General features: G+C 43.1%; 1 protein-coding gene across 1 annotated transcript in view; it reads left to right on the forward strand.

Annotated features, from left to right (window-relative positions):
- LOC106577062 (ryanodine receptor 2) overlaps nt 1–16,557 on the forward strand; it is a 77,596-nt gene that overhangs the window by 31,318 nt on the left and 29,721 nt on the right. The window contains exons 45-74 of the mRNA XM_082965459.1: nt 51–237; nt 582–690; nt 1,052–1,172; nt 1,463–1,632; nt 2,146–2,366; nt 2,552–2,642; nt 2,755–2,895; nt 3,216–3,379; nt 3,837–3,915; nt 4,109–4,195; nt 4,350–4,487; nt 4,779–4,856; nt 4,949–5,024; nt 5,308–5,431; nt 6,987–7,102; nt 7,219–7,292; nt 7,901–8,022; nt 8,245–8,294; nt 9,307–9,367; nt 9,760–9,989; nt 10,964–11,045; nt 11,246–11,376; nt 11,736–12,056; nt 12,397–12,637; nt 14,046–14,133; nt 14,217–14,309; nt 14,485–14,649; nt 15,393–15,455; nt 15,982–16,116; nt 16,324–16,433. Coding sequence (XP_082821585.1) covers nt 51–237; nt 582–690; nt 1,052–1,172; nt 1,463–1,632; nt 2,146–2,366; nt 2,552–2,642; nt 2,755–2,895; nt 3,216–3,379; nt 3,837–3,915; nt 4,109–4,195; nt 4,350–4,487; nt 4,779–4,856; nt 4,949–5,024; nt 5,308–5,431; nt 6,987–7,102; nt 7,219–7,292; nt 7,901–8,022; nt 8,245–8,294; nt 9,307–9,367; nt 9,760–9,989; nt 10,964–11,045; nt 11,246–11,376; nt 11,736–12,056; nt 12,397–12,637; nt 14,046–14,133; nt 14,217–14,309; nt 14,485–14,649; nt 15,393–15,455; nt 15,982–16,116; nt 16,324–16,433 — 3,868 coding nt within the window. The remainder of the gene's footprint in view (nt 1–50; nt 238–581; nt 691–1,051; nt 1,173–1,462; nt 1,633–2,145; nt 2,367–2,551; nt 2,643–2,754; nt 2,896–3,215; nt 3,380–3,836; nt 3,916–4,108; nt 4,196–4,349; nt 4,488–4,778; nt 4,857–4,948; nt 5,025–5,307; nt 5,432–6,986; nt 7,103–7,218; nt 7,293–7,900; nt 8,023–8,244; nt 8,295–9,306; nt 9,368–9,759; nt 9,990–10,963; nt 11,046–11,245; nt 11,377–11,735; nt 12,057–12,396; nt 12,638–14,045; nt 14,134–14,216; nt 14,310–14,484; nt 14,650–15,392; nt 15,456–15,981; nt 16,117–16,323; nt 16,434–16,557) is intronic.

Consider the following 16,557-nt stretch of genomic DNA (forward strand, 5'->3'; position numbering starts at 1 on the left):
GCTAGACTACAGAGTAGAAATTAGGCTAATAATCAGTCGATTCCTGACAGGGGAGAGTGTGGAGGAGAATGCCTACTTGGTGGTGAGGCTGCTGATTCGCCGTCCGGAGTGTTTTGGCCCCGCCCTGCGAGGTGAGGGTGGCGATGGTCTCCTGGCAGCCATGGAGGAAGCCATCAGGATCTCAGAGGACCTGTCTATGGACGGACCCTCCACGACCTATGAGTCCAATAGAACACTGTGAGTTAGAAAGGCAACACTGGAAGAACAAGTCTTTTGCCTTTTGCCTTTTGCCAGTGACGTTTGGTTTTCCTACTGGTCAGCAAGAAGAAGATAGGCTTCCCCACACACAATTAGAAGACACATTTTATATATATATATATATATATATATATATATATATATATATATATATATATATATATATATATATATTGTATGTACTGTAATTCTTTGACCGTCCCCTCTTCAGCTTGATTCAATAAGGCATCAAGTTATGTCAACTGACCTTTAAACATGAGTAAAATCATTATGTTGCACAGCACCTGAGTCATGTAAACACTTCTCTCTCCCCGCCCACACAGGAACGTGCTGCAGGATGAGGAGGATGACATAATCCACATGGGCCACTCCATCATGACCTTCTACTCCGCCCTCATCGACCTGCTGGGCCGCTGTGCCCCGGAGATGCACGTTAGTCTGTTTAACCTCCTGATGGGACCCTGTCAATAGTCCAATAGACTAGTGCTCTAATGTAGGACTCAAAAAAGTTCCCTGGGGCTACATTGATTGTCCATGCAGTGATTGACACTGCAGAATAATCCAAACCTTATGGGTTAAGAAGCTTTATTTGTGTCTGTGTCATATGTGTACCTCTGGCAACTGTGTCATTTGTGTCATGTGTCTGTGTCATGTGCTGCACATTACCTGACAGCTAGATCATTTGACGTTGGCTGTTTCTCTAAAGTTTTTTGAAGACATTGGAATGAATGTCAAAGTTTAAGAATAAAAGACCAATAAAGCTGATCACTTTGACTTGATTATGTTTGTCCAGCTGATCCATGCTGGGAAGGGCGAGGCCATCCGTATCCGGGCCATCCTGAGGTCCCTCATCCCCATCCAGGACCTGGAGGGAGTCATCGGCATCCCCTTCCAAATCCCCTCTCTAGCAAAAGGTCAGTCCTCTGTGAGAAGGCACTATAGTCTTATGTGGTTGTAAACCAAATCTTTGCAGCTTGTACTGTTTACATATATATATATATTTTTTCAGATAAGTTTGTTCTAGTCTCATCCTCCTGCTGGTGCTTTCTCTGTTATATGGTAGCAATTAGCCTGGGGTTAAGTTGGCTCAAGTTTTGAGACGGCTCGCCAAGCATGTATTACAGAACCACCATTTATAATTAGCCAAAATATAATGTGGTGAAATGATTGTCCAAATCTCCTTCTGTGCTTGTCATTTATCCAGATGGCACCGTAGTCGAACCAGACCCATCCACTGTGTTCTGCCCGGACCACAAGGCAGCCATGGTGCTGTTCCTGGACCGTGTGTATGGCATCGAGGACCAGAACTTCCTGCTCCACCTGCTGGAAGTGGGCTTCCTGCCAGACCTGCAGGCTGCGGCCTCTCTGGACACAGTGAGGGAGATATTGACCATACTGACACAGCACCACTGGAATGATCCACTGTTATGGACCTGAGGGACCTACAGGAATGACCACTGGAGTGATTCACTATAACCCCATTGGAGTGTTCAGCCACTGCACATTGTGGGACAAAGAGTGAGACTATCACATCACAAGGATTATCCTGTAACGCAGATGACGTGCACCATTAATACATTCATGAGATTTGAGTTAGGGTTAGTGTTGGAGATCTAGGCTCTGTAGTGTCTACTAACGAACACGGTGGGGCAGTGTTACCTTACCCACTGCATTTTTCCTCACTCACTCACTCATTCACTCCCCCTTCCACTCATTCTTACTAGTCTTCAATGTCCTATCCCTCTCCATTTCTGACTGTCAGACGTTTATGGATCAAACCCTTTTTTCTCTGTCTTTTTTGCCTCCCCTAGGCAAAAACTGCCCCTCTCTTTTTGGTCCTGACACTTCTGTAAACTAAATTTCACCTGGCTGCTCCTCTCCCTGCAGACTGATCTGAGTGCCACAGACATGGCCCTGGCTCTGAACAGGTACCTATGTACGGCTGTGCTGCCCCTGCTCACTAAGTGCTCCAGCCTGTTCTCTGGGACAGAGGGCCAGGGGCCGCTGGTGGATGCTCTCCTCCAGGCCGTCTACCGCCTGTCCAGGGCCCTCAGCCTCACCAAGGCCCAGAGAGACGCCATCGAGGACTGCATGCTGGCTATATGCAGGTGGGGGACATGGAAGTAATATTATTATAGTCTCTCCACACAGCTCACTTCTCTCCTCTATCACTTGCACACCTTCTCTACCATAGAGGCAGAACAGGAGCAGTTATTTAGAATCAGATGTAATTCAAAGGGAATTGTCAGTGCATACTCTATTTCTGTGTATGTGTTTCTGCTTGTGTCCTCAGTAAGCTCAGGCCGTCCATGATGCAACCTCTACTCCGACGGCTTGTTTTTGATGTGCCCCTTCTGACAAACCACACTAAAATACCACTCAAGGTTAGTTATATAATAGTAGTCACACACATACACAGGCCGTGTAATGTATGTGTCTATTTGGACATATATGACATTTCTGAAGAAATTGACTTTCGCCACTCCCTCCTTCCAGCTGTTGACCAATCACTATGAGCAGAGCTGGAAGTACTACTGTCTGATTGGAGGTTTGGGGCACCTGGGCTCCGCCTCAGAGGAGGAGCTTCACCTCTCCAGGAAGTTGTTCTGGGGAGTGTTCAATGCTCTGTCCAGGAAGGTACAGTTGGACCAACTCTTCAGCCTGTTTCAAAACAACCATTTGATGTTAACAGAAGTAATGGGATGAGTGTAAGCAATAGCCTACAATGGGAGCTCCGAAAAGCCTATTTGAAGGATAAGTCATATTGTAATTGGATCCCTTCATATCTATAAACATCTATTGGATATTGGAGGGGGCATGGGGTTTGTTTTGAGACCAAGTGTTATTGCTACTGCCCACACTAACCCACCCAGTCTATGATTTATATTACGTATGTCTTTTCCTGTGTAGCCCCAAGGCATGTGTTTGTTCATCTCCTTGTCTCCTCTCCTAAACAGCACTATGACGCTGAGCTCTCCAGGCTGGCTCTGCAGTGTCTGGCAGCTGCAGCTGGAGCCCTCCCTCCTGACCACATGGACCCTGGCTGTGTAGCCTGGATGGAGAGACACCCCTCCATGGATGCACAGGGACACTTTGACCCCCAGCCTGTAGACACCTCCAAGTGAGCCTGTAGCTAGAACCTTAGTGATACCATTATTCATCTCCTCTCTTGTGGAAATGCTCTTTAAATGTGTATATATAATATATATAATAATATATATAATAATTAAGTGGGTGCTTACATTTGTCCTATTTCACACATGTGAATTGGACATTTGTTTTTTGCATATCTTACTTCCCCTGAGAGTGGGGTCAGAGCCAATGATCAGCCATTATTGATGGCGACCCTGGAGCAATTAGGGTTAAGTGCCTTGCTCAAGAGCACATCGACCGATTTTTCACCTATTCGGCACAGGGATTTGAACCAGCAACCTTTCGGTTGCTGGCCCAACGCTCCTAACCGCTAGGATACCTGTCGCCCTCTATATATATATATATATATGTCCATTTAAAGAGCATTTTATATATTATATTGTTCTGATATGTGTTATAAAGTGATTATTTTTCCCCGTTATTAGTGTGTCAGTACCAGAGAAACTGGAATTTCTGGTGAATAAATATGCAGAACACACCCATGAGAAGTGGTCAATGGACAAGGTAACTGAGCTTTGTGTTTACTATGAGTATATTAGCTTTGAGTTTAAAATGTGTACTGTACAAGAACTCTGTGGACACTGTCATTCTATGTAATATGTGAACTGCTGTGTATGAAGAAGATTATGCTGTGTGTGTATAGGAATATCATACTGTATATGATTAATTATGTATGTTTATCTTTCCTATGTCTCAGTTTGCCAATGGCTGGGTCCATGGGGAGCTCTGTGAAAAGACCAAAGTACACCCTCTCTTGAAGCCTTACAGAGCTCTGGCTGAGAGGGTAGGTCTAAGCTACAACATACAGAGTACTGTTTGTTTTAGGATTTGATGGATATTTCGAATAAAATATCGATTTGTCTAATATTTGTCTGTCGTGAACATATTGCAGTTCCAAAGTTTTATCATTCTGCTACTGTCACATTGGTTTTCCTCAGGACAAAGAGGCGTATCGCTGGTCTGTAAAGGAGACAGTGCGAAGTATGTTGGCCTTTGGCTGGACCATAGAGAGAACTAAAGAGGGCGATGGCCTTGGCCTACTCACCTGCTCACGCCGCATCTCCCAGGCTGGACAGGTAAAGTACTACAGTATTATAGGACCTGAATCCATAGGACCTCACACAGCACTGTTGGCATTACCTTGTTTAAGTCCTGCTCTGATATGAACTTGTTGACTTTTTCCCATCTGTTGCATTTCTTCCTTCCTTGCGTTCTTCTTTGAAACTGAGCAGCTGTACTGTCCATATTGTTGTTGTAGATGTTGTTCCCATTTGTTGTTGCTGTTGCTTTCATTCACACTGAATTTACTGAACTATTGCAATGGATGCATAAAAAGATGTAAATGAATGCATGTCTCTGCGGTTTAGCTGTCGTTTGAAGGAGCATCAACCTTCACCCCCAAGCCAATGGACATGAGCAGTGTGACACTCTCATGGGACCAGTGTGTAAGTCAGGACATAGACATACTGTATTCATATACAATTAGGATTATTGTTATTGACTGTAAAATAACTGATAGTTTTACACTTTCCTTCAGTCTGTGACTGAATTGCTGGCTGAGAACTACCATAACACCTGGTCCAGGAAGAAGAAGCAGGAAGTGGATGCTAAAGGTAGCATTTCATCACAAACTATGATGAATTAAGCTCTAACAGGGGTTTTGCCTCTACTGTAGGTGATTTCGTGTACCTCTGGCAACTTGAAACCAGGCCAAAAAGTTACTCAGTGGTTCTGAAGCAAAGCCCTGTGCAGAATGATTAATCTACATAATGACTTTTCATCTCAAATAAATGCTTATGTGAAAAAGACTGGTAAATTCTCTCAAATGCGCTGGCTATCCTTTCTGAATTTCATATACGTTAATCTATTATACTTTGATCCAATTTGTTACTCCAGGGGGAGGGGGTCATTCTACGCTGGTGCCCTATGATACCCTCCCTACCAAGGAGAAAGCCAAACTGAGAGAGAAAGCCCAGGAAGTCCTGAAGTTCTTCCAGCTGAACGGCTACACAGTGTGGAGGTGAGGAACTGGCTGTCATTGACTATGACAACTGATGCTAATGGTCAGTGGTCAGTGTTCTGTAGCCCTTTACACTTGTACCTGTATACAGGTTGAAAATGGCAGATTTGGACCCTGTGGAATCTAGAAACACAAGCATTTCGATATACCTGCAATAACATCTGCTGTGTGTGACTGTATGTGACCAATAAAATGTGATTTGATTTGATAAGCGCCTAAATTGGAACGCAGTGGTTGTACAGTAACATGCTATGCATGACGTCAGAGCTCTGGGTCTGCACTTCACAGTGCACTTCACAGTGCTATATGGGTTTTGACTGACAGCCGTTCTGAACTTGAGCACCGCAAGGATCAAGAAGTTGCCCCTATCCTTCCTGCTAATTGTGCAACTTTTGCAAAAAGTTCTATGTAGTATTTACTGTAGTTCACTCTATGTATTTTGAAAGATGAGACGTTGAGGATTATAATGCATTCCGCTTTGATGTCATACAAGCAAGCCAAACACCCGTGAATCTGAATGTGCACTTCACATTTCCATATCGTAAACCTCATAATGTTTGATGTACAGTTACAAGATGACATGACATTATACCCTGGGTTGTTCTGAACACGAATGAGCCTATGTTTGTTGTATTGTGAAGAAAATATCCTGCGGACCATGCATCTGAATGCACCCATGACTCCATTCTATGTATATAAATTGCTTAGTGAAAGCCTAACACTATAAGGTCGTATTTTATAATTTAGCTATTCACGTTGGCAATAGAAGAAGCTTTCAAATTAGGCCCACCTGACCCAGATTGAGATTTATAATGGACCGTTTTTGGATTGCGTAAACAACAACACTAATTGTGTGAAGGTGGGGATGCAGAGTTGTGTTTCAAAGAAAATAACTACAAGTGTTTTTGCTCTAGTTCCTCAACGGCACAGCCAGGAGTGCTAAGAAAAGCACCATATAGTTGAAGTCTCTGAGTCATAAAAGTGCATCGGAATTACGTAGCAACTGTTCACACTTTGGAGAGGTGTGTGTGGCCACTAGGAAATACCAGTTAGACATCACACTCAAACCCTTGTCATTTTTTGGTCTTATGTTGCACCTACCCCAAATTTTTCAAGAATATTCTTATGTTACTGAATGTATCCAGAGCATTTTCAGATTTTGTTATCAACAAATGCGACAAAAAGAACAGTAATGCACATGAAATCAACAGTCTAACGTTTGGATTCAGTCTTGTGTCAGTTGAACTGTTGTGTTTTTTTTTTCTTTTAGTCTAATCATTTTCCCATAATCTCCAAACTGTTACTTTTTAATTACTACAATGGTTATGCATGTGCTATCCATATTTGTTCAATGTAGCCATATCCATTTAGGCCAATTCCCACCAGTGTAAGGGGTTAATCATTGTTGTGCATCCTTAGCCTAAAACTTTCATTAAATATCGAACTGTTATGTGCCTTACTCAAATGTATACAGTAAACCTCTATTAGCCTCAGTGTCCAGACAATCTGTCTTCCTGACTTCTTGACGACATCACTGTGCTGCATCTCTGCACAGGGACAGAAAGGCAGCAGAGATGGACTCACCAGCCATAGCAAACCGTTTTGCCTACACTTTCCTACAGCAGCTCCTCTCGTACACAGAGGAGGCCCAAGAATACATGCAGGAGCTGGGTAAGGATGGTAGCCATACATCATCAAACATCTTTCCTTTTATAAGTGACGTCAGAAGTTTCTCTCATCTCTTACAACACATAGCATGTAATTGGATATGTTGTGTTTTTCCTCAGAGCTTATGCAGGCAAGAGGTCCGATACCAATAGTAGAGGCTCCCCACCAACAGCAGATTGACTTTTTCAGCAAGGTTTGTAAACGTAAAACCACTTTTATTTTCCAGTCCAACAACTGAGATGGGCATGTACTGTAGGTGGATGTGAAAGAACAGTTTCCACTCTGTTGTCCTGCTTGATTTGTCCCTGGCTATTATTCATTTCTTTACAACCACACACTGATATAGGCTAATTCGTTTTGTTGGGATGTTGCCATGGGCAACTCAGTAAGTGAAAGCTATTGTGGCTCCGGGAATTGATACAGCCATTTTGGAAACCCATGTGGGCGTGTCGATTGCCATCAGACCGTTGATTAAGCCTCCCACGCTCCCTGTAAAGAGACAGAAAATAAAAGGGTCTAATTCCCACTGATGGGACTGCTGATTCATGCTGCAGCCAGCCATGTATCTCTGCAGTCTCCACACAGAGATCAATGCTAAGACATAGCAACAAATACAGCACAACAACTATGACTTTTCCATAGGAAATAACTCAAAACAGACGCAATGGGTAAAAACAGGGTCAATTTACCAAACTACATTGATAAAGTGATATGAATAGTCCATATTGGTGTGCTGACACAAATAAATAGTGTGTTAGGTCTATTAGGTTAGATTTGCCTAAAAACACTTGTCTCCCACAGGTGGCGTTACCCCTTCTGGAGCAGTACCTGAAGAACCATCGCCTCTACTTCCTTTCCACCGCAGCCAGATCACGAGGCAACGGAGGTCAGGCCTCCAATAAGGAGAAGGAGATGGTCACCAGGTATCGGTTATTAACATGTTACAATAATAACATGTTAGCAGCATTTAGCTTTTAAGTGTTTTTGTCATAACTGTCTATGCACTTTAAAAGGGGCATTTAAACCAACTTGGCTTGGTTTAAACATAGAGGTGTCCTCTGTCTTCTCTACCTTTTACATTCTCATCATATTTCATTTTCTATTCCTCTTCTCTCCATCCCTCTCTCTTGTCCTCCCATCTTCAGCCTGTTCTGCAAATTGGGAGCTCTTGTCAGACAAAGGATCTCTCTGTTTGGTAAGGATGGTGTAAAGTTCATGTTTTCATATTGCTACTGTTTGCGTTCATCTGCATATACAATAGAAAATGATTTTTGGAAGGGTGTAACACGACTCAGGAGATGGGCGACACCTGGAGGGGGTGGAGACTAGCACAAGACAGGTGAAACGGATCAGGGTGTGACAGAGTGATGGTTTTATGTGGAATCATACTGCCCCACAGAACCCTTCCAGCCCTTCAATGGTTCTTTGCAGTTCAAAAGATGTTTCTTTCCTCTTTTAGTAATAATTATAATGTAGGGCCGATGGCTTATTCAGATATTTTGGGGCATGTCTTTTTGTGCAACAATGAATGAGAGTGTCATTTCAGTTGATCTAATCTATTGTGTTATGCTATTGCATGTTATATATAACTATGGCCAGTGACGGTGTCTTGTGAAAGACTCACGTATGGCCTTGTGTAATTTGAGAACTGTTGACCAAGTCAGTAGTTCTCAATTCTCTCCTCAGGGACTCCCAGCTGTTCCAGAGCTAGCACACCTAATTCAACTTGTTAATACACACCTATAAACACAACATGTAATTGTAACTATATAATATGGCTATAACAACAGAATAAAAAAAACTTGAATGTTTCCACAAAGAACCTTTGAGATTGACCATTCTCCATAAAGGTTATGTAAAGAACCATAGTGGAATCCTTTTTTTGGTGCAATTTAGAACCTTTTTTAATGGTTCTTTATAGAACCTTATGAAATGGTTCTTTGTAGCACCATACATGTTCCATTTAGAACCTTGAGCATGGTTATTTATAGAACCTTCAAAAAAAGGTTCCATATAGCACCAGTAGGGTTCTGCTATGGTTACAAGCGAAATAAGCCTTATTTGGCACTATATAGAACCATTTGTTCTTAGTGTGTACAAAGACACATAACCTATCCATCTCCACACACCTAAGCCCCAGATCCTATTAGCAGTTTATGAGATTGTGATCCCTATGATTTTGATTTCCCCTGTGTGTGTTTCCTCAGGGAGCGATGCACCTTCCATTGTCAGCTGTCTTCTCATACTGGCCCAGTCTCTGGATGTCAGGTAGATAACACCGTCTCACTGTTACCCAGGTCGGCTGAGCTGTTGTCACTCAGGCACTTGATGTTATCTGATATCTGTTGGTATCACTATTGGTGCCAGGGCTGCCTTGTAAGATTGCGATCTCAATGGAACTCACCTGCTTAGATAAAGGATTCAGTTGATAAATGAACAAATAGTGTTGCCAATAGCTAGAGGACTCATGAGTAGTACTCTTTCTTTAGTGAGCTGATATATTTGATGAAGAAAAAGACTATATAAAAATGCTCTTCATTCATGTTTGCAAATTACACTCTTTGACATTATAAACAGTATGTTGCTAATTTAGACCAGATGTTATATATGAGCCAATAATGGCATTCAATTCATTCAATAATATGGGTAACCTCCTTCAGGACTTTGATGAAGACTGCTCCAGAATCAGCCAGGGTCTCACTACGGTCCTTCTTCGAGGCTGCAGCGGTGGACCTGGAGATGACCGTGGAGAACCTCTCTATGACCCAGAGCTGGACCCAGTCCAGAGAGGTGGCCCAGATCCTGGACTACACCAATACCGCCCTGCTGCCGACTCTCACCTCCATTTTTGAACACCTCAGCCACAATCAGTATGGAGAGGACCTCTTGGGTACGTGTGGCTCTGTATCCTGGGAGGTAGAATAATATGTGTGGTGTTATTATGAGAGTTTGTCAGAACAATCATTCATCCTCTCAAAGTTGAGTAAGGTATTTATGGTTACTGGTGGGATAAATGGATGTCTTGTGTATTTTCCAGGTTGACGTTTATTGGAATGAGTCTGGTGCTGGAGGCAGAACTGAGTGATTTCTACTAGATAGGCCAGCTGGAAAGTCAAAATTGGCATTATTATAAAAATGAATGGTCTTAATTTAAGGTTAGGGTTAGGCATTAGGGTTAGCAGTGTGGTTAGGGTTAGGCATTAGGGTTAGCAGTGTGGTTAGGGTTAGGCATTAGGGTTAGCAGTGTGGTAAGGGTTAAGGGTAGGGTCAGGTTTAAAATCAGATTTGATGACTTTATGGCTGTGCCAGCTAGTGACCACTCTGCAGAGCTGACTCCAGAACCAGATTCATGACGAAACATGCTAATCTGCTGGCTGTATGAGTCACTCTGAAAACCCACAGTATCAATAGTGTAAATACAATCATCCAAGTCAATCTGTAATCACAACCTCTTGTCTTCCAACTATGTTGTCCACAAGAGCCCAGCTTCCATCATACCGTACATTGTCAATGTCCTCCATATGTCTGGTAGCGGGTGAGACGCCAGTGAGCAGCTGGATTTAACACCTCTTAAATCATTCAGAGATGCCCTCCCCTCTCAGCCAGCTTCCATGCCTCATCTCATTAAATCTCAGTCATTTACATGGCGAGGTGGCACATTCTCTCTGCCAGTGATCACGACGGCTATTCACTAATTATTTATTACATTAATCAAATCTCACCCACTGTGAGTCCTCGCTGTCTCTACATATCAACTTCCCTCTAGCCTTCACACTGTAGCCACTAGCCAACACTCAGGAAGTTGTCTGGAAATCTTAAGCTTCAGAGGGATTTATACAGCGAGTCTCACCTTCTCCTTTACAGTGGACAGTGTCCAGGTGTCCTGTTATAAGATCCTCAACAGCCTCCACTCACTTGGCATCAGCAAAAGTTTCTACGTGGAGGGGTACTTTTTGTCATTTAGCTTTGTGTGATGTAACATTCCAGTATTTGACAGTTAATGTATATGTTTGTAAATGCTCCAGATTAATACATTCGTAAAGTATGCACGACTTTGTACACATCAATATTCCTCTCTCTCTTGTCATGCATATGGCGTACTGTGTGGGAGACAGAGCTGTCAGCAATCTGTGCGTGTGTTTGTAGGCAGAGACCGTCAGCAGGAGCATGTCTGGCAGCGCTGTCAGGGGCTTTCCCTGTGTGTTTCCTGGAGCCAGCTCTGAATGAGGACAACCCGTACTCCATCTACAACACCATGAGCCCCAGAGAGCGAGAGGGTAACCGTACACACACCTACTACTCTGTTTAGTTACACTCTTAGAGAAAAAGTTGCTATCTAGAACCTAAAAGGGTAATTTGGCTGTCCCCATAGGGGAACCCTTTGAAGAAACCTTTTTGGTTCCAGGTAGAACCCTTTTTGGTTCCAGGTAGAACCCTTTTGGTTCCAGGTAGAACTCTTTTGGTTCCAGGTAGAACTCTTTTGGTTCCAGGTAGAACTCTTTTGGTTCCAGGTAGAACTCTTTTGGTTCCAGGTAGAACTCTTTTGAGTTTCTTGTAGAGCCCTTTCCACAAATAACCCTTTTTTTCTCAGAGTATAGCTGAGGTGTTTCAATCTGTCCCTTCTCCTTTGTTTCAGATGTGGGAGTTCCAGACGAGGTGGAGGAGGTGTGTCCTCTCTTGCCATCTCTGCAGCAGCTTCTGGGGGAGGTGGAGGAGCTGGCAGGGGCAGGCTCAGGGGCACGCCAGGCCCAGTACAGCCATGTCACCGAGATCACCCTACCCTTGCTCTGCAGCTACGTGTCCCGTTGGTGGCAGCATGGTCCCGAGGGCCAGCTGGAGAGCCCGGTCTGCACCTCACTCACCTCCCAGCATGCAAGCACACTGCTGGGCAACATCCTCCGCATCATCCACAACCACCTGGGAACAGGCCAGGGAGACTGGATGAAGCGCCTAGCAGGTAGCCCTATACTGCTCTCTTTTCCATCTGCATCTACTGTTCACCCTAAGGATGATATATTAGTTGTCATCACAGCCCTGCCAGTTGTCTTCAGTTCATATGTTTGCCTCATAGCCTCAATCTCTCACTATTACTCATTGTTTGTGGCACCATGAAACAGTGTTCATTTAAACACTTTCAGGCCTAATTTCCCAGTTGTTTCATCTAGACATTCCTTCCACTCATGTCATGATTGTATCAATCAGTTCTCTCATTCTAATGCACTAATTGTCAGTCTCTCTGAATAAAAGCGTCTGCTGAATGACTAAATTAATTAGACTAAATTAATCCTTCCTTTCAGTTTTCTCTCAGCCAATCATCTGCCAGGCCCACCCCCAGTTGCTGAGGAGCCACTTCCTGCCTCTGATGGAGAAACTGAAGAAGAGGGCAGAATCAGTGCTTCAGGAGGAGGAGCAGATAAAGGCTGAGGGGAGGGCCGATGCGTCTGAGGCGGAGTTACAGATTCAGGAGAAATTCATTGTGCTGGTGCGAGACCTCTACGCCTTTTACCCTGTCCTCATCCCATTCGTGGACTACAATAGGTAAGGCATCCTGCCCAGGGGATGGGGATATGGGAGGGGAAATTATAATGTTCACTGATCATTATTGAATACATAACAAACCAGTAATATATCAACATGCGACTAACAGTCAAGGTTATATTTTGACAGCATGGAAAGTGGTGTTTTCTTATAATTTTTACATCTGAGATTCTGACAATATTATACTGAACAAAAATATAAACACAACATACAACAATTTCAAAGATTTTACTGAGTTACAGTTCATGTAAGGAAATCAGTCAGTTAAAATAAATGAATTATGCCCTAATATATATTTTTTTTCACATGACTGGAATACAGATATGCATCTACTGATCACAGATACCTTAAAAAAAAACAGGTAGGGGTGTGGATCAGAAAACCAGTCAGTATGTGGTGGGACCACCATTTGCCTCATGCAGCGCTACATCTCCTTCGCATAGAGTTAATCAGGCTGTTTGTGGCCTGTGGAATGTTGTCCCACTCCTCTTCAATGGCTGTGCAACGTTACGGGAACTGGAACACGCTGTTTTACACTTTGATACAGAGCATCCCAAACATGCTCAATGGGTGACATGTCTGGTGAGTATGCAGGGCATGGAAGAACTGGAATATTTTCAGATTCCAGGAATTGTGTACAAATCCTTGCGATATGGGGCTGTGCATTATGCTGAAACATGAGGTGATTGCGGCGGATGAATGGCACAACAATGGGCCTCAGAATCGCGCCACAGTATCTCTGTGCATTCAAATTGCCATCAATAAAATGCAATTGTGTTTGTTGTCCGTAGCTTATGCCTGCCCATACCATAACTCCACCGCCACCATGAGGTACTCTGTTCACATCATTGACATCAGCAAACCACTCGCTCACGCGACGCCATACATGTGGTCTGCGGTTGTTAGGACGGTTGGACGTACTGCCAAATTCTCTAAAACAACGTTAGAGGCAGCTTATGGTAGAGAAATTAACATTAGATTCTCCGGCAACAGCTCTGGTGGACATTCCTGCATTCAGCATGCCAATTGCACGCTCCCTCAACACTTGAGACATCTGTGGCATTGTGCTGTGTGACAAAGCTTCACATTTTAGAGCCTTATATTGTCCCCAGCACAAGGTGCACTTGTGTAATGATTTATGCTGTTTAATCAGCTTCTTGATATGCTACACTTGTCAGGTGGATGGATTACCTTGGCAAAGGAGAAATGCTTACTAACAGGGATGTAAACAAATTTGTTTACAAAACTTGAGAGAAATAAGCTTTTGTGCGTATGGAACATTTCTGGGATCTTTTATTTCAACTCATGAAACATGGGACCAATACTTTACATGTTGTGTTTATATTTTTGTTCAGTGTAGAATGTGTTAATGCATTTTGTTTACAGCTCTCACATATTGTTGTTTCAGAGCAAGTTGGCTACGGGAACCGAGCCATGAGGCTGAGAAGATGTTCGGCATGGTGGCAGAGATCTTCATATTCTGGACCAAGTCTCACGTGTGTGAAATAACAAAGATTTGGATGTTGCCTCACATCTTAATAATGTTCTCACTTGTAACCCGTCTGATTTGCTATTGCAGAACTTCAAATGGGAGGAACAGAACTATGTGGTCCAGAATGAGATCAACAACATGGCTTTCTTGGTCAATAATAACAATCACAAAATGTCCAAGGTGAGAACCTTACAGATTTGTTTCTGAACTACCACAAACAGCACTGGCTGTCCATTATGTGTGCTTTGTGGTTGCGTAAAACATATTAATAAATAATTGACATTCTAACCATGCAAAGTGAATGATTGAAGTATAAGTCAACTATGTATTTCTATTCATGGTTTTTAATGAGCAGGTGTCAGACCAGGAGAGGAGGAAGATGAAGCGGAAAGGGGATCGCTACTCCACACAGACCTCTCTCATCGTAGCCTCCCTGAAGAGATTGCTTCCTGTGGGACTGAGTGTGTGTTCCCCAGCAGTCCGCGGCCTTATCACACTGGCCAAGAGCCGCTTCACTCAGGTATGGAATTTGGTATTTTATTAGGATCCTCAATAGCTGTTGCAAAAGCAGCAGCTACTCTTCCTGGGGTCCACACAAAACACGAAACACAATACAGAATGAATTAATACAGAACATCAATAGACAAGAACAGCTCAAAGACAGAACTACATAAAAAGAAATGTAAAGGCACACGTAGCCTACATATCAATCCTTTGTTTAATGCCAGTCGCAGGTCATTGGTAAAAATAGAAAAGAGAGCTGCCCTGTGCTACGCCACACTTTACATGTTTGACATTAGAGAAACTTCTATTAAAGAAAACCCTTTGTTCTATTAAATAGATAGCACTGAATCCACGATACGGCAGAGGTTGAAAAGCCATAACACATACGTTTTCTTTCAACAACATGTTATGGTCAATAATAACCTGTTGTTGAAAAAACGTATGTGTTATGGCTTTTCAACCTCTGCCGTATCGTGGATTCAGAGCTATGAGGAGTACTAAACACACACCTTCACCTTTCACTGCACAGTGAACTACAATGACATTTTTTGTTTCTCCTTTATTTATACAGGTAAGTCAGTTAAGAACAAATTCTTATTTACAATGACGACCTGTCAGGGAGCGAGTGCAGCACGTAAAGACATGATACTGCTCAAAGATGTTTTGTCACTGTATGTCATGTAACTGCAATGTGCAAACCCCATGTTTTGTGTCTCCAATCTGCTATCGTTAATAATGACAGCTTACTGCTTTTCACAGAAGGACACAGAGGACGAGATTCGAGAGAGCATTCATAATGGCCTGCTACGTCTTCAGAGCAAAGTAATTGCAGTCATAGTACATATGATTTAAACCCCATGGTTTTCCTCGTCGTACTCATAGCACACAGAATACACGGGAACCATAGGTCCAAACCATCTATTAACTTGCCCATATCTTATGTAGCTATTACAACGATTCTTACTTCAATTCTAATATGACATAAATGAACTGAATACATCCATGTATAAAACACACATGATCAGCTCCAGTAATCTAACCCCTCTAACTAGAACTGCCAATGATGTCTTTTGAGCATCATGTGAATTGAAAATTGTAATATCTCTGCCATTTTTCAAGTCATGCCCCCCCCCCCCCCGTCCTTGACTTTTCCTAAATAGTCTATTTAACACACTGATGTGCATCGGATGGGGCCTTCCTGGGGCATACATTTACACTTCATTATAATTACATTTATAAAACATATTTGATGTGGAGGTGTTAAATGCATATATGGGAAACACTGAATGTGTATATGCCAAGTCCCAGCGACGCTTTTGCTAACAGTCTGCTCTCTGTGTTGTAACAGCAGGAGGCCCCAGGGGCTCGGTGGCAGGATGTCCTGTTCAGGGACTTCCCAGGCTCCACACGGGACACCTCGGACCCTCTGAGGACAGTAGAAAGGGTCCTGGACATTGCTTGCGTGCTTTACCACCTGGACCAGGTGGGCTTAGAGAATGCTGCTCTCTTACCCTATCATATGCTATTAGTAGAGCTTTTAGTAAAACCTTGTATCACAGAAGTTAGCTACTCTCTGGCTCCCAAAGCTATTTAGACTTGGCTATGGTTGGGTAACAAAATACCGTTTGAAAAGTAGCTAAAAACGCAATTTGATTGTTATCTGAATCTGAACATATGCCCTTGTCTATAGGTAGAGCATCCCCAGAGGAAGAAGACAGTGTGGCACAAGGTGTTATCCAAACAGAGGAAGAGAGCTGTGGTGGCCTGCCTTAGAATGGCTCCTCTCTACAACCTACCCAGGTATCCCAGAAACCTCAGCTAGTGGATGATTGGTGTCAGGTTTCTATTGATCTCATGTTTCCGATGCGTACAGGAACTGAGCACAGTTTCATTACCAATAGACCACAGTAAACAGTGGTCCATT

This window comes from Salmo salar, chromosome 18 (assembly GCF_965601325.2).
Source record: "Salmo salar chromosome 18, fSalSal1, whole genome shotgun sequence".
NCBI lineage: Eukaryota > Metazoa > Chordata > Actinopteri > Salmoniformes > Salmonidae > Salmo > Salmo salar.